Source organism: Scardinius erythrophthalmus, assembly GCF_964197995.2.
Source record: "Scardinius erythrophthalmus genome assembly, chromosome: 10".
Classification (NCBI taxonomy): Eukaryota; Metazoa; Chordata; class Actinopteri; order Cypriniformes; family Leuciscidae; genus Scardinius; species Scardinius erythrophthalmus.
The window spans coordinates 14,545,974-14,563,387 of record NC_138230.1 but is presented as its reverse complement, the minus strand read 5'-3'; the positions used below and the strand labels follow the sequence as shown (position 1 = coordinate 14,563,387).

The 17,414-nt window shown below is 37.7% G+C and overlaps 2 protein-coding genes across 4 annotated transcripts; both read right to left on the bottom strand.

Moving 5' to 3' along the window:
• Positions 1-886: 886 nt before the first annotated feature.
• Positions 887-2,988, bottom strand: LOC308696976 (uncharacterized protein). Of its 2 annotated transcripts, none has more exons than XM_081375987.1 (4): positions 2,888-2,988; positions 1,917-2,163; positions 1,733-1,820; positions 887-1,640 (listed from the first exon to the last, which is right to left on the bottom strand). In XM_081375987.1, exons 2-4 carry the CDS (start codon positions 2,105-2,107, stop codon positions 1,500-1,502), a joined length of 420 nt encoding a protein of 139 aa, XP_081232113.1. In that variant the 5' UTR covers positions 2,108-2,163; positions 2,888-2,988; the 3' UTR covers positions 887-1,499. The 2 variants fall into 2 exon arrangements, with proteins under 2 accessions (XP_081232113.1, XP_081232112.1); XM_081375986.1 differs by having other exon boundaries at positions 1,917-2,277; positions 2,888-2,949.
• Positions 2,989-6,423: 3,435 nt separating this feature from the next.
• Positions 6,424-17,273, bottom strand: clk2a (CDC-like kinase 2a). 2 transcript variants are annotated; one of them, XM_081375984.1, is made up of 13 exons: positions 17,134-17,273; positions 15,544-15,737; positions 14,136-14,403; positions 13,194-13,284; positions 12,265-12,331; positions 10,797-10,913; positions 10,454-10,620; positions 10,246-10,340; positions 8,940-9,069; positions 8,173-8,255; positions 7,718-7,797; positions 7,512-7,602; positions 6,424-7,359 (listed from the first exon to the last, which is right to left on the bottom strand). In XM_081375984.1, the coding sequence occupies exons 2-13, from the start codon at positions 15,735-15,737 to the stop codon at positions 7,168-7,170; spliced, it is 1,575 nt and encodes a 524-aa protein (XP_081232110.1). In that variant the 5' UTR covers positions 17,134-17,273; the 3' UTR covers positions 6,424-7,167. The 2 variants fall into 2 exon arrangements, with proteins under 2 accessions (XP_081232110.1, XP_081232111.1); XM_081375985.1 differs by lacking the exon at positions 13,194-13,284 and having other exon boundaries at positions 17,134-17,247.
• Positions 17,274-17,414: the final 141 nt, after the last annotated feature.

Below are 17,414 nucleotides of genomic sequence, written 5' to 3'. Positions count from 1 at the left end.
TTTATCCTCCAAATTATATTTTAATATCATGGGCCTACTAGTATTTTTTTTTTTTTTTTTTTTTTTTTTTTTATCATAGTAGCACATATTCAGAAAAGTAGCTATTTTACCATGAATGTCATCACATTTTATTGTGGTAAGTTGTCATGTTGTAACTTTCTAAATAAATTAATTTGTCTATTTAGACCAAACAATGGTTGGGTATTTTTTCATGTCACCTTTTCCATTCTTGAAGTTTCATTGATTTTATGCTTTATGCTATGCAAGTTTTTGCTGAAGTTTTAATGATTGTTTTACTGTTTAAATTTGGCTGAAAACCATATAGCCTGTATATTTAAAATAATATTTCACATTTCAATATGAAATATATTATTATTTCACAGCATATGGGTTACACAAAAGGTGAAATTATGGACTGTTGAATTGTATTTTGCCTCCAGGCCAGGGTGGAAAACAATGGAAATATATGTGCTTACTTAGTAATTGACTTAAAGTAAACCTAAAAATTCACTAGATAAAGTGTGACAAGCACAATGTCATGCAGTGGGGTATTGCTCACATCAGGTCTTCAGTAAATTAAATTCAGTGTCTCAAGGTATCATGTTTCGACATACTGTCAATCCTGTAAAGTGCCGAGTATCGTGTTCCTGAGCCCAAGCTTAAGTGAGATGCTTACCTTTGGCGAGCAAGAGGAGGACGATGAAAATAATTAAAGACACAGCCTTTGATGTACACAGTCTTTCAACAAACAGGTGGGGAACATGGCCAAATGTGCTGGATCATGTCCTTCAAAGCTCTGTGCGTACTGTGATAATGTTGTGCTGCAGCCACTAATTACATTTTCTTACGTAAAAACAACACCATTTCACACACGTGACCTGAAAATGATCTGCAAAATGATCAAATGTGGATCATCTTTATTGAAAAAATGTAAGTAAAGAAACATAAGCTGTCATAAACTGATTTAGTTGTTTAGTGTCAATGCAGTTTAAGGCATCTGAGAAACAAAATGAGTTCAGTTGTTTTTAATACTAAAGTTGAGCATTTAAGGACTAGATACATGGAGATAATACATATGAATTGCACATACATGAGTCTGAGACCACCAGTGAAAATTCTTCAGATTTAAGTGACTTAAAGTTAAGAATGTTTTGAATATTCTATGTATCATTTTAAGTAGCCTACCATTTGTTTGTTTTCAATCACTTATCAAGATTTTTTAGCCTATATTTACATTATATGTTTTAGTTTTTAAATCCTGATTTTCAATGAGGTCTCATGATGACCTAATAATCGTGATATATCTCAATCAGATTATATTCCTGGAATGCAGCATCTGCAGGTCATAATTCACCTCAGATAGTTTATTGAATTGAGATATTTATTATTATTAATATCATTCCAAGCATTTTCAAGTAAATTCTTCTTGGTAACCAAGAAATAAACTGGATATGGATAGTAAGATGTAACACCATCAGAGTCATTTGTAATGTGTTTCTTCACATAAGTTTGCATGGATCTGCACTCGATGATGTTTGTGCTCCACTCGTGCTGAGACTGAGCCCTTGAAAGGCACCAAAAAGAGAGTTGTCATTTTTGGTGGCGGTCTTGCTTTTTAGGTTTGCCTTCTGAACCGGTGCCTGAAAAACATACATATACTAAAGGTAAGCCACTATATTCCGCTGTTCCGGCAAATATATGTTTAAAGTGACGGCAGACAGAACACCCGTACCTTTGTGAAGCGGTGTGGACTTCTGTGATGTATCCTCATTGCGGCTCTTTCTGCGTTCTTCTGCGCAACCTTGACTTGCCTTAATTTCCTGTTCAAACATAATATAAACAATACAAATTTGAAAGCTATTGGATTTAAACGGACTATTTAAGTGTCTAATAATTGTATACGCTTATTTTTGTACCTTTCCCTGTGCAGTTCTGCCTGGTAAGTCCTTAACCAGGACGAGTCATGTGCTGTCTGACCGTAGCAGCAGGGGGCGCTCTTCCGGCGCACGCTCTTGCCTTTCCGGCTAAATCCATCCTGGTTCCCAGTAAAGCAGCTGGTCATCTGTCGGAGAGGAGCTCCCAGAGACTTCTTCACTACGGCGTCCATCTCTTCTTAAGCGCGGTAATGAACGCGGATATGAGTCTTTATCAAACTCGGGGATACTGAAGTCCAAGAGTTAAAATTACGGATATGTCAGTAAGGAAGTGAATTCCTGATATTCCAGTTTCATATGACCCAGTCTAATGAATAAATGTAAGTACAGGCTGGATTAACACCTAGAAAAAAATCACATAGACCAGTCGGTTTGATAGAAAACAACACTACAAAATAAAAATAAAAAACATCATGGCACTAGAAATATTTATTAAGTGTTTGTATTTTTTATTGCCTTTATTTATAGACATTAATACATGTTAAAATGTATTTACATAGGCCAGAAAACAGGAATTACTTTATTTTAAATCAGCTTTTGGTGAGCATCGGAGACTTCTTTTAAAAACATTCTACATTTACATATACAGAATAATCACTCATTCTGCTACACAAATATGCATTTTATTCAAAATCCTTCCTTAGGTCAAATGCACGGAATTTATAAACGAACAATGTAATAAATAATAGCAATTACTGTATTTTAAAGCAGCTTTTGGTGAGCATTAGAGACTATAAAAATAAAAAATCTTTGAATATTTACATATACATACATATACATTCATTCTACTATATTTACAATACACAAATATGCAATTTATTCGAAATCCTTCCTTAGTAATTTATAAACGAAGAATGTAATAAATAATAGCCTAAAAATACTGCAATAAACTCTTAAATTCTTCATTTCGAACATAATGACAGAAAAACATTTCGCATAAAGGTCGGACATACCTGATGTCAGGTGAAACTCTTCATTTGATGTAAGGAACCTGACGTCCAAACTCATCTGCTTAGCTTTTCTTGTTGAGCTACATGTTTTTAAACCCAGCTCCCTCCCCATTTCTCCCCAGCTAATTCTCTAATGACGTAATTGGTTATAATCACATTAGTGATGGCGGGAGTTTCACAGCCACGTGAGAGAGAAGAAACCACTAATATTTTGCTGCTAATATCAGTTCAACTCATATGTGTAAGCATCAATGTAGTGAAGCTGACCAACTATTGTTTTATTTAAACTTACAGAAAAAGATACCTGTTGAATGATCACTGATCTTAACAGATTAAGGTTAAGATCCTTCATTTCAACAGATGGGAAGGTAGGAGGGAAAACAGATTGAGGAGGTTTACAGACAACAAACATGTGAATGAAGTCAGTGTTGAAAGAATGACATGACGAAAAGCTTTTTTTAACATCAACAGCTGATACACTATTCAGCCTCAAACAACCCGTTTAGTTCATTCACAATTTGACACTATACAGTAAAGAAATTTCATGCTTCTCATTTATTATATTATATTATATTATATTATATTATATTATATTATATTATATTATATTATATTATATTATATTATATTATATTATATTATAATGTTTACCTATATGTTATTAGGTAAACATTATTGTTGCTGGTCATAAGTGGAATTTCTAAGTTCACTTTTTTTGCACTCTTAAACAAACACTGTATTACGGTTGAATTTTGGGTACATTATAGTCTGTTACTCATTTGCCAATAGGTCTGAAATCACTAGATCACTCTTATCAGATTACGTCTGCTCGAGTGATGCTTTCTAAATAAAGCTTGTTGGCTGGTCAGAGAAAAGGTGTTTCTAAAAGAGCTTTCCTGTGATTGTCTACACAATTAGCTGTGATCTTTAAATCTTTTGGCCATGAATGAGGAAAGGAGGGCTAATTAAAAATAAAATTCTCTGAAATGCTAAATTTACATCTAATATGTCTTTGCACATGACCCTTTTTTAATGCTTTACTTTTGCATGTACAGTATATTTTTAGAATCAATGCCATTGTTGCATTATTGATATGATGGCTTTCCATTTAGTTTAAAACGCTGGAGCTAGACTAGCAAAAACCGTTTCAAAGGCACACTAATCAGGTTTAACCTCCCTAGATTTGTTGCAAGTAGAATTGGTTTTAAGATAGTATTACTTGCCTAAAAACTATGCATGGCATGCGTCCAGAATACACTGGTTTTTGACTTAACTATTTACAGTTGTAATCAAAATTATTCAACCCCCAAATCAGGTTTATTGGCAAAATGTACAGACTTTTAGCTGTTTGCAATGGACAAATCAAACAAAAGTAATTGAAATAGCTCAACAAAACAAATGTTTCAATTTGGGTTTGCCCAAATTCAACTGTAATACAAAAGAATGGTCCAGAAAGTTAAGAGAAGATATCATCGCCCTTCACAAACAAGGAACAGGATACAAAAAGATAAACTAAATGTTCCTAGAGACACCGTTGGAAGCATAGTTTGCAAGTTCAAAGTTAAAGGTCCCGTATTATGCCCTTTTTCACAAGATGTAAAATAAGTCTCTGATGTCCCCAGAGTGTGTATGTGAAGTTTCAGCTCAAAATACCCAACAGATCATTTTTTACAGCATGTTTAAATTGTCATTTTTTGGGGCTCAGAAAAACGCGCTGTTTTAGTGTGTGCCCTTTAAATGCAAATAAGCTGCTGCTGGACGACACAGGGGGTGGAGCTTCATGAGCTCGCACTCAGTCTCTCAGGACAATTTCACCTCACAGAATGATGATAATATCAGAAACTCTTACACACTAACTAAAGTTTGAAACATGGGATCACGAAGAACGGGACCTTTAAAGGAACAGTGGTTACCTGGATGGGGCTATCAACGGCTATCAAAAAAGTAAGCTATCAACGGCTGCAACCAGATTTCTGAGAAGGCAGGTTCAGAAAAACCCTCGAATCACTGCAAAAGACTTGCAGCAAGACTTGGTGGCAACAGGCACTGAGGTTTCAGCTTGGGCAGTAAGGCGCATACTAAACACATGCGGTTTCCATGCAGAACTCCAAGATGTATTGTACACCATTACTGACCCAAAAGCACAAGAAAAGTTGTCTCCAATTCTGTTCTGTGGAGCGATGAATCAAAACTTTTCGGCCCTATGGATCAGCGGTATGTCTGAGGAAGAAGAATGAAGCATATGCTGAAAAGCACACTCGGCCTACAGTTAAGCATGATGGTGTCTCGGTGATGCTCTGGGGCTGCTTTGGATCCTCTGGCACTGGAAACCTGCATCGTGTGGAAGGCAAGATGGATTTATTGAAGTATCAGGAAATCCTAGGAGAAAACGTTATGCCATCAGTGAGGAAGCTGAAGCTTGGTCTTTCCAACAGGACAATGATCCCAAGCATACCTCAAATTCCACCAAGGCTTGGTTGCAGAAGAAGTCCTGGAAGATTCTACAGTGGCCATCATCTCTGGTGGGATTTGAAGAAGGTGGTTCAGCACGCAAACCCAAGAATATTACTGAACTGGAGGCCATTGCTCATGAGGAATGGGTTAAGATTCCTCAGAAACGCTGCCAGAAGCTGGTGTCTGGTTATACATCTCGTTTGCAGCAGGTCATAACATCAAAAGGGTGTTCTACTAAGTATTAAAGATGCTTGCCATGAAGGGGTTGAATAATTTTGATACTGCATAAGTTGCATTTTTAGTTGAATTTGGGCAAACCACTTGAAATATTTATTGTGTTGAGTCATTTCAATTACTTTTAACTTATTGCAACAGCTGACTGATTTTCAATGGGTGTTGAATAATTTTGATTACGACTGTATGTCAGAAAGGTTCTTTAAAATTAAGAGAATTGTCCTAAATGATTGCATACTACTTTCATGTTTAACAGGTTATTTCAATTGTTTACAAGCGGTTTAATTAATAAAATTTTGTATATGAATCGCTTGCCTGAACCCTTTTAAGGTTCTATATAGAATCTTTTCTTGCAAGTGTGTAGAACAACTACCTCAATTTAGTTGAACAAAGATGTAAAATTGGAAGAGTGAAGGCTCTATTTAAGGAATTAAAAGATGTGTTTTACTACTATATGACTAGGCAGGTAAAAGATTACATATTCAAAATATTATTCTCAAAAATAATAGGCATTCTAGAATATATGTTAGTCTTACAAGTTAAGAGTTAAATCTATCCCTCATATCCATTGTTAAAAAAAATAAAAATAAAAAAAATGTTAAGACTTAAAACTCAAGAGAGCTTCAAACTATTTCTGAGGGACGTGATTATTAAAAACCACAGAGGGCTGTAGATTCCATGGTTTCTGTCTTTCCTGAGGATGAATATGGCAGAAGACAGTGGTTTATAGCATTAGACTCGGTTTAAAGCACTGCACTAATGCCCAACTAAGTGCCAAACGTTTAATTCATATCAGCATAGAATATCACATGAACACATACAATCGATATAGAAAATGACATGACAAGAACTTGATTGTAAAAACATTTTGCCTGGAGACCTCACTGTGAAAACATTCACAGCAAGCAAACATACAGGCTCTTTATTCTATAGTCACAACATGTTTATTTGTATTTACACATTTATACAGTCGAATCCATACAAACACACAAAAGGAGACATCCGGTTACCTAAATAAATACTGTAAACATGTTGAGGGACACAATCACCAGAACACTGCAGCTCTGTTACTTGGTTTGAATTGAACTGAATACAAAGTGTCGCGATGCATTTGCGATTATCAGATAACGGCTAAAATGCACAAAACGTATTCGCCCGATAAATAATTATATTGTAACAGTGATGCTTGTTTTGTCAGTTCTTTTCTGAAAAGGAGTGTTACATTAATGCTTTTTCCCCATCAAACCACTTTCCCTCCGCTTATGACCGTCATTAGCCACAATTGGCTGGAAGAACTGAACTTGGGAGGGTAGATTCACTCAGCGAATCTCTGAAAGTCCAACATGTACAAGCATGTCAGTTGACTGGGATCTTCTAGATGCGCCAAGCTCCTCATTTTCTCCTGCTGCACATAGAGCTGTTCTCACATTATGGGAAGATGATTGAGAAATCATATGCTGTGCAACGGCTTCATTCCTCTTGCACTATAAAACTTAAATCAATGTCAGTTCAGCTCCATGTTAACTCTCTTGGCATGAGAGTCCTTGAGTGTTTTTTTGGCATAAGACAGTGACGTTGGTTGAAGATGAATATTGTCACCGACTGATGTCGCGGTTTCCCTCCCAGCTCTTTCCGGCGTTCTGGTCAGCGCCGCTGACGGTGCTCTGAAAGAAAGGATGCCTCAGGGCCGCAGCGAGAGAAAGACGCTTCGTCGGCTCATACTCCAGCATGGCCTCGATCAGATCGAACAGCTGGTGATGCTCTTCAGCTTCAGATAGAACATATCTCTGAGAGAGAGAGAGAAAGAGGAAGGGAGGATGAAGATGATTGTAAGTACATCAACATATGACCACCCATATTTACATAAACATTCAAAAATAAATATATATATTCAATTGCAGGCACAAAATACGAAGCCTATAAAACAAGTGTTACTTACCCGTAAAGGTTTGCAGTTTTCTCTGACGTATCTTCCTGCTGAAGAGTTCTCGTCCCAGTCCAGGCGTCCTCGATAAAAGTATTTCTGTTTCCTGTGCGGTGAAGAAATGATCATTTCAGTTGCACAACCTGCTGCGCATACAAGCATGAGTGACATAGAAACTATTCAAAGACTTCAAATCCCAGTTAATAGTGTTAAAAACTTACCTAGTCTTACGAATCATGCGGGAAGGAACAGGACCCAAAATTCTCTCCATCATGGCTAAATGCTCCCGATTATCATGAGTCTGAGAGTCAGATAAAAAAAAAAAGTTGAATAAAATTAGGATTGATGAACTTTACTTAGTTGATGATAAACAGACTCTTTAGCAACATGTTTTTGCAGGGTTTTTACAATGCAGGTCAACATATGTTCCTATACAGTGAGCTGTGTGTGCATGAGAAAGAGAGAGCATTAGTGAGCGCATCTGAGGTCAAAGGCTAAACAACAGGTGTTTGGCTACAGCGTGTTTGGCTACAGCGTGCATGGACACCTGTGACCCTTTGGTCAGATTCTACCTGATCTTAAGCTGCTTAGTGAACACATACATAAACATGAGTGGCTGTGTAGACCTGCTGTCATGACTCAGAAAAGTGGTACAAAAAGGAAGTAGACTTTGTACCTGGAAGAGAGTAAAGCCGAGGTAGTACTCGAAGAGGATGCAGCCTATACTCCACACGTCACACGGCTGACTCCAGCCCAATTCTGCAAGGCAAAACAATTTGGTACACTATTTTGGGCAATAGTCATCTAGTGGTGACATCATGTTACTGCATCATAACCTTGCAGGACACTGTACAGTATCAGTCAGAAGCACGTGTGCAAATCGTTTAGGTCAGTGGTTCTCAACCAGGGGGCCTCAAGATGACTTCAAAGACAATTGCCACTCGCATCAAATTCAAAGCACTGATGTTTGCCTACAGAACAACCACTGGCTCTGCACCCCAATACCTAAACTCACTACTTCAGACTTCTGTGCACCATTACTGTTTTCACTGTATTTTGAGACTTTCTAATACATCTTACCAACCCCAAACCTTTGAACAGTAGTGCACATATAAATAACAGTACCCGTTTACTCAGAAAGCAACATGCAGGATATTTCATAACAGATTAAGGTTGGGTATCAGCTTTCATGGCAACCAATCTTACGTTGGACGATTCCCTGCAGTCTGCTGAATGAAGTCACTGACTAATTAAATTTCTTGTGGTGGAAAAGAAAAAGCTAATCTGCTGTTGCTGCAGCGATTAACCCATTCTAGTCCTGTGCCTTAACTGGTCTCGTGTCATGCCAACAACAAAAGTTATTCAAGTTCAAATTCAGGATAATGTGTACTGCTAAAATACATGCCGTTTGGTCAGTCATACATGAGGCGTGATTGTTTTTACCTAGAATAACTTCAGGTGCTCTGTAATGCCTGGTAGAAACGATGGTGCTGTGATGCTCATGGTCAAATGTAGCGCTGCCGAAATCCACCACCCTCACTGCTGTGCTCTTCACAGTACGCTCGTCTCGCTTCTACCTCGGAGAGAAGGGGGTTCATTAATATGCATTTCCTTTAATGGCCCACTAATGGGGTTTTCGATAGCTGATGCTGATATGTTAAAGGGGTCATATAATGGTACACGCACTTTTATAAGTTGATTGTACTGAAATGTGTGTTGGCAGTGCCTGTACACAACCATCATAAAATGATAAAAATCCATCCAGTGTTTTTTTTTTAAATCTTCTTTTATGTTCCCCCCCAACTCAAATCAAGCTGTTCGATTTTGTGACGTAACAAAATCGACGCCCCCTCCCACGATTGTTGATTGACAGTAGCGTTTCAACAAAGCCCCGCCCTCGCTCGTGAGCGAGCTGTCAATCATAGTCTGCGCAGACCGGCGCGTCATTGTTGATACACTGGAGCACTGTCTATGAGCAGAATGGAGTCTAAGCGATTGTGGTGTTCTGTTCTTGGGTGTAATAATGAACACAGCTGTCATGTTGGTGTTCCTAAATCTGTACAGCTGAGTTTGTTTTCGAAGGGAATATTCCCCAGATCAACGTCAATGCTTTCATGTTTGCGCGAATCATTTCACACACCAGACTGCTTTACAAACGAGGGTCAGTATAAAGCTGGTTTTGCTAAAAGCTGTTCCTGATAAAAAGAAACGTACCAACTATTCGTGTTCCAGCTGCACTTCCAGAAGAACTGAAATGAGTGTAACGCTTTATTAAGCTTTAAATTAATCTTTATATTAATCTTTGCAAATCGCTTGCTGCACGCTTCATGATGAATGCATTTTTTTTACACTCAGGTACATTACGGCATGTTTTCTATGTACGACGTTCTCAATATAATTCATAATCCCACGTTTATAATGAACAACGCGTTATGGTTATTGTGTAACAAACAGTGTGCGCACAGAACAGAGGGGCGGGGTGAGCAAAGCTCATTATCATTTAAAGACACATGCACTTAAACGGCGTGCTGAAAACAGAGCTGTTTTTGACCAGGTAAAATTAGTGTTTTCTTACAATACTAATGAGAATTTTTAATTAATGTATATTACAAACTTTTAATTTAGACCCTAAAGAATCATATTAGCTTGTACAAAAATGCCATTTTATGACCCCTTTAACATACACACAAAAAATGACATGTGACAAACTTGTTAATGACAAACTCTTTATGACAAACTCTTTCATTACCTTCTCCACATTGTATGTGATTGTGAAGTCCGAGTTGACAAAGAGAATGTTCTCTGGTTTCAGATCTGTGTGGGTCAGTTTGTTTTCATGCAAATCTGCAGAGGAGGAGAAACAGACCACAATACTATGAACTGCAGAACTGGCCATTTAATACAAGGCAAATGGAGTCCAACCATAATTTGTGAAAAAACACTGAATGTCTACTTACATTTGACAGCCAGGCAGACCTGGTAAGCCATATGACGCACTTGGCTGATGGAGTAGGGCAGGTAATTGTTTTCTTTGAGGAAATCAAAAGTACTGAGAGCCAAGAGCTCAAAACTAATACACATATGGCCATGATAGTCGAACCAGTCAAACATCTGCACACACAAACTAAGGAATTGAGAAAGAGAGAAAAAGTAGACAGGTTAAAAAGTGGAATTTTGTAAGCAAGTCATCCAAGTTGTCTTTGGTCTATTTTAAGGTAAATTTGCAGCTAGATGTTTAAGTACTCCATACACAATTCCTCAAATTGTGCTATTTCCTCAAAGATTCTCTTGCCAACTCACTTCTTATTCTCAGGATCCTTTTCATTGATTCTTTCCAGGACGTTGATCTCCAGCCGGGCAGCCTCTTTGTATTTTTCCACATTTTTGATGATTTTCAGAGCAACATGTGCTCCACCCCTTAACCAAGCAGAAGAGTATTAGTTTAAACATTGAAATGTTATCTTATCTTATCTGTCAGACAGCTCTCTAACTGCATACATGTTTTCAACCCTGCAATCAAAGGAATGAACTATATTTATGGGTCTATCCACGTTAGTGAGCACAGCCATTTTAACCTTGAATGCGCAAGGCTTCCTGTGTCAGCCGCACGAAAACAGTCTGTTATTATTCATTAATAACATTATTCATATTATTTTAACTGATCATAATCAAACACACTGGTTTGTAGAGCAAATAGTTTTACCATTTACTGCACTTTGTTATTCCTAATCTGAAGTCACAAGAAATATCTTACTTCTGCATTGAAAATTAAGATGGATAGTATTTAGACTTCTTGTCTGTTGACAAAATAATTTTAAATAGAATTGGCAAAATAAAGAGCACCTAAAATAAAAAAATATATACATAAACTATTTTTGTGCCCTTGAGAAACTATTCACATGCGCACTGAAAATGTGTGTGTGCTTACGCAATACAATTTCTAGTTTTATATATACTATAAGCTATTTCTTTTATGCGTCACTGCCATCTCACTATGAAAAAAATAAGAGCATGGATGCACATGAATTAATAGATCTATTTGCTCAAAATTGGACTTTCCTTAGGGTAGTAACTCTAATAATCAAGGCCTAATGTCCAATTTAAGGCATTCTCTGTGGCGGCGGAGAAACCATGACACAAAATGGGCTTGTGGCACAATATGGCTGTGTGCATTGTCCTATTTGGCAAGTTCAAGGGTCTATAAAATAGAGTGGTACTAATAAAATAAAAAAAGCTTTCGTTAGGGCAGTACGTCCTATTTCGAGGCCTTAGGTCTGCTTTAACGCATACTCTGTGGAGGCCAAGAAACCACACAGCGAAATGGGCTGAAGGCACAATAGGTGGCTCAGTGTGCATTGTCCTATATGCAAAGTTAAGTGGTTTCTTGTGCGCACACAAAAGTCTGTATATTTTTTTCTTTTTGCAAAGGTGTTTTTAGAGGCTCTGTAATACGGTCCTGAATACAATCTTGAAAACAAACTCAAAACACGTATAACCTGCATTTTTGTAAATGAAAAAGCACATTGAATTTTGGTTTGAAATTGAAGTTTGACAATCACTAAAGAATCAGCTGCCATGCTAATTTCCCCCCCCATAAAATTCTTAATTTTCTTACAGTCTGGAATAATCGCACACTGCATTTTTACCTACCAGAGCAAATATTTTTCAGCCCAACAACGAGACAAAGAAACACATTTTGTTTGAAGTTCACACACCGTGTTGGTTTTGTAATACAGCAGCTGATTGGTCGCTAAGCGACGACGCTCACCTGCGATGATCAATACATTGCATCACCCTCCCGAAGGTGCCCTCGCCCAAAGTGCTGACGATCTCATCTAAGAGACAAATAGAGGGAAAAAGACGTAGAGAAAAGGGGAGGGGGAAATGTAAAGAGCTTAATTAGACAGCGCATTTAAAGAGAAAATCCTAAACAAGTTTCCTAGAATCACATTTTTAATCTTAACTGTGACTATCTATTCAGGTTAACCTAAAAAAAAAAAAAAATACGACAAGCATCACTACGCACACTCTCGATGAAAGGAATAAAGCATGTTTTTTTCAACAACAAAAATAGTCTGCATTTGTTTAAAAAAGAAAAAACGCAAAGAAACAGACTTTGCGTAGGTCCGACTCAGAAGGACCCCTAATAAATAGATACGTTTAACTGAGGGATTTTAAAACAACGGGACTGCTTTGAGCTAATTCGAAAACTAAAACGATTGTATTTACTAAAAAAAAATAACATGCATACTAGTACCTATGGAAATATTGTGCATGTCACAGCAATCAAATCTTTAAATCGAAATGATTAACAGCATACGATGTAGGGGTAAATGTGAATCTTGATGTAGCCAAATGCCTCAACAAGACCAGAATAATATGGGACTAGGAAAAAAAGCTAAATCTGGGAACCTGGCAGTCAAGAATTAAAAAGGATCATAATACTTCTACACAGCAATACAAACACCCCATCCCCACTGAAAAGAATAAAAAAAGGAGCTACTAAAGACATGTTCGACATGCCTTCCCTCTTGCCTGTTCCGGCAAAAGGGGAGAACATTCTATGACAGCATCATCATCACCACCAATCATGATCATGATCATGACCTCCTGCCCTCCCCTGTGTGTGTGCTGGTACTGATAGGGAGAAAGGTTACGATATAGGAGTAGAGGAGTAGTAGTAGTGGCAGTGTGTACATCTCTCTTGCAGGACGTCGCCACTCCGACAGATCAGGTGACCCTCCTCGTCGTCCCTCACACACAGTGCCCGTGTCCCGCTGTCACTCCGCTGCTTCGGCCCCGGCCAGGGTCACAGGTCAGAGATCACGCCACGACCGCAGAGGGAGGAGGGGAGGTGGGCGGAGCGGGGAGAGTGGAGGGGGGCAGCCGTAGCCACGGCGACGAAGATGAGCAGTGTTGTAGTTGTTGTAGGTAGGTTTGGTGGTCATGGGGCGAATCGTATGACACCACGTGAGGAGATATATATAACGATAGGGATATAGTGCAAGGGATCAAGTCAAAGATAACATTTTACCCCTCCCTTCTTGCTTGCTTTCAAACTCCCCCTCATCCCTCTGCCTAGCAACCCTGACAAAAAGTCACAAAAAGCAACCTGCATCAACATTTACTCATAGAAGAGCACATGAGTGAAGGCATTGCTAATTCACAACATGACAAAAGAAACAGGTTGCTCGACTGGGAGACTGGAAATAAAATTAAAAAAGAGCTGAAGTTATGGAGCAACTTTACATGTTTTCATAAAAAACAGTGAAAGAGTTATATAGGCGTGTAGATAGAGCAAGATAAAGAATGGATGAGAGTTATGAGATATTACAGAGGCTTTCCCAACAAACACATTTACTACGTAATGTTTACATTAATGACTACTGTATTGAGTCTCACTATAATGTTACAGTTAGGCCAATTCGATTATAAACACTGAAAGCCAAGACTATCACTATTAAAAAGACAAAATGTCAACAAAAAGAACATAAAACAAAAGAGTTCATACTTACCAAATCCTGGGGCTGTGGAAAAGAAAAGCGTTATGGAGAAAGAGAGACAGGAGCGTGTAGAGGTAGAGAGAAGAGAAGGGATTTGGGGGTGGGAAAGAGCAGGCTCGGGTATTGAAGTACTCACCGAGGAGGATGGGCTATAGGACCTGGTTCTACGCCGCCTTCGTTTGTGCTTACGCCTGCTGCCTTTCCTCCGGTACGAGTCCTCGCGGTCCCGATCGCGGCCCCGTCGGTAGTCGTAGCTGGGCGAGGCGTCGCGGGAGAAGTAGTTGCTCGGCGTCCCGTGTTCCCTGTCGCGATCCCTGTCCCGTTCCCGGCTGTGGTCCAGGCGCCGATGGCTCTCGCCGTAGTGTCTGTCGTACGGCCTGCGGTCTGAAGAACGGTTGTCGTAGCTGGGAAGAAGATGTGCGCGTTATACCGTGCAATCACTTACAGAAATGATGATTATTTCAAGTTACCATTGCTTACTTCCTGGTATTGAATTAATATTCATAAAAATATTATAATAAAACATTAGAGCTGACGTTCCAAATATCATTGAAGGTTTAAACAGTTTAAGTGCATGACAAATAAAGTTTGTAAAGTTTTAAAGCTTCTAAAAGAAAGAATCGATTCCTAACTGCTGAAGCAAGCGAGTCGTCAGCAATTCCAGTCTTACTTCCTGTTACATACCAATGTAACACATTTGTGCAGATGTTTATTATGCATTATAACAAGAAAAGAAAAAAAAAAACTATTTGCAGCAATGTATAGATAGGCTAACCAACTAAAGTTATTTTAATTCCCATTTCTTTTGTAGCGTAACAGCAGGGTAGCCAATTATTAATCATCTCTATTGTTTAACTAAAATTTGTGCGGAAACTATATACCAAAGAAACCATATAGTTACATTTGACCATGGTATTGAGGTGCTATATGCGTGGTTTTAACTGGCTATCATGATCTAAATGTATGCTACTAAGGAAGAACAATGGTTATTTTTAATAAAATTCATAGTCAGAATATTAAAATTTTACCATATAAAATGAGGTTGTTACAATTTCTACAGATGCAACTGTTAATGAACATAAATTTACATTCGCATCCCAACTCAAGCTATTACTACTGTCAACTCAAGCTAATGTCAAATATGCATTTCTCAGAGACAAAACATGTCATATTAATATTGCAGCCTGCACTGCAAACTGTGCTGAAGATATGTGCCATCAAAGTCAAGCAACAAAACCGGTAATCACCCGTTAAAACATGCAGAAATATTTCTTTCTATTAAGAAATGTGTTTTGTTAAGGAAAAAAGACTTGAAAAGTGTTATGAAGTCAAAAAGAAAAATGTTTGTCAAGTTCTGACTGACAATAAAAAAATAGTTTAAAACCACAATCAACAGCCTGGTCACGAAAGTGCAGACTCGTAGGAAGACCGCGAGTGTTTAGGGTGCCATTTCAGACAGAGCCTATATATTGACATATTTATAAAAGGAAATAGTACTAATTTCACAGATTTTTTTCAGTGCTTTCATTACACAACGTTCATACCTCCTGGATCGGGCATAGCCGGCCTCCTGCCTGTGTCCTCTCCCTCTCCTCTCACGTTCACTGCTGGAGGAGAATGTCGGTGAGCGCCGATGCCGAGGTTTTCTCCCTCGCTCTCTGTCTCTGTCCCGATAACGATCTTGGTAGCTGCTGTGGCTGGCCCTCTCCGAGGACGGGTACCGTCTGGAGTGTGGCATCTGCTCAAGATATAACATAACATCTATTATGATAAATAAGAAAATAAAATGTAAGTGCTTCACTAATCTTGTGACTTTTGGGAGTCAACTGACAACTCAACTGATTGTCCATATGTTGGCAGCTTAGAGAGGCAGGTCTAGAATGGGTGTTAAAACATTTAGAGAACAGACGGATAATTATTTTAAACATGAAGAAGGCCGATTTTAATTTTAATTTTATTGATAAAACATTGCCTCATTATTTTCTTTTGGTTGTTGACACACATAGACACAGTAATAAACACTAAAGACCAATAAGGTCTGCATGGAAAACACACAAAAATATATACATTTAAATATTATCAAGGATAACATACAGGCCTGTTTTATATATATATATATATATATATATATATATATATATATATATATATATATATATATATTTTTTTTTTTTTTTTTTTTTTATTGAATTCAGATGCAAAAGCCTCTAAATGCCATGTGATATTTTCTTCTAGAATGATCATTTTCATCAAGCTTGTATGTTTAGGTTTAGTTATTTCACTTTAATGGCAATGACAATTACCAATTAATTGTCATTAAAGTGAAATTACTGAACCTAAATATACGAGCTTTATAAAAATGCTAATTTTAGAAGAAAATTTCAGATAGCAATTACAGGCTTTTGCATCTTAAGTCTTCAATTATCCTAGTATTTTTCATAAAACATATGAACATATGTAAACATAAAAATCGTATGAGGCTTTAGAAAATTAATTTAGCAAAGAAATAAGAATTAAATTAATTTTATTCGAGAGCATTCATAATCTGGAAAAAAATAAACTGGCATTTGAAATAGCCTAACGTTAACTTACATTCTTAGAGAAATTCTGCCCCAAACTATATCAAGAGCCAGTTATTCGAGCCAATTTCTATATTTAGCAGAGAAACCGCAGACCAAGCTGTAACAAACATATAAGGAAAATACTCATTAACTCGAAATAAACTATATTATAGGGATTAATGTGATCTGATATTTATTATGCATTATAACAAAAAAAAAAGACATATTTGCAGCAACGTATTGATAGGCTAACCAACTAACGTTAGCTCAAGTTATTTTAATTCCCATTTCTTTTGTAGCGTAACAGCAAGGAAGTCAATTAATAATCGTCTCTAATGTTAAACTAAAATTCGTGCGGTAATGTCAATACATGACATGGTGTCGTAACTTTTGAAAACGGAGGATAAATAGACTAATGTTTTTTTTCCTAGCTGGATAGCTTCTTTACGCGTCGACGGCCATTTTGAGATCTTCTAATCTTCAACTGGCCATTTCTCAAACGCTCGTTCTTGTTCTTTTCGGCTGAGATAGAGGCAAAACGTGGCAGACAGTAACATTATGTATTGTACTCACCGTTTTAGCAGCCAGCCCTGTCCGTTTATCCCAAAGAAAATCCGTGTTGACTCTTCGGCTAAATTTTCTCACTCAAGACCAAATAAACAGTGTAGAAAAAAACTACTTCCGGTCCCTCCTCCAAAAGCTTCTTGTTTATACCACGCGCGCGGGCCATTTGCACATTCAGTTGAAAAAGTGCGCTATTTATTCCATAATGATAACCCTAAAAAAATTGCCATATGTTACCCAAAGTTTATTTACCCATAGTTACGACACAGCCACCAGCGTCTTCACAAAGA

Coding starts and splice junctions, on each gene's coding strand:
- LOC308696976 (XM_081375987.1), bottom strand. CDS start 2,107: ATGGACGCCGTAGTGAAGAAGTCTCTGGGAGCTCCTCTCCGACAGATG. Junction 1,821..1,916: donor GCAGAACTGCACAGGGAAAG/GTACAAAAATAA, acceptor ATGTTTGAACAG/GAAATTAAGGCAAGTCAAGG. Junction 1,641..1,732: donor GTCCACACCGCTTCACAAAG/GTACGGGTGTTC, acceptor TATGTTTTTCAG/GCACCGGTTCAGAAGGCAAA.
- clk2a (XM_081375984.1), bottom strand. CDS start 15,737: ATGCCACACTCCAGACGGTACCCGTCCTCGGAGAGGGCCAGCCACAGC. Junction 12,332..13,193: donor CGACGTCCTGCAAGAGAGAT/GTACACACTGCC, acceptor TTTGTCTCTTAG/ATGAGATCGTCAGCACTTTG. Junction 7,798..8,172: donor TCGGCTTTACTCTCTTCCAG/GTACAAAGTCTA, acceptor TCTGACTCTCAG/ACTCATGATAATCGGGAGCA.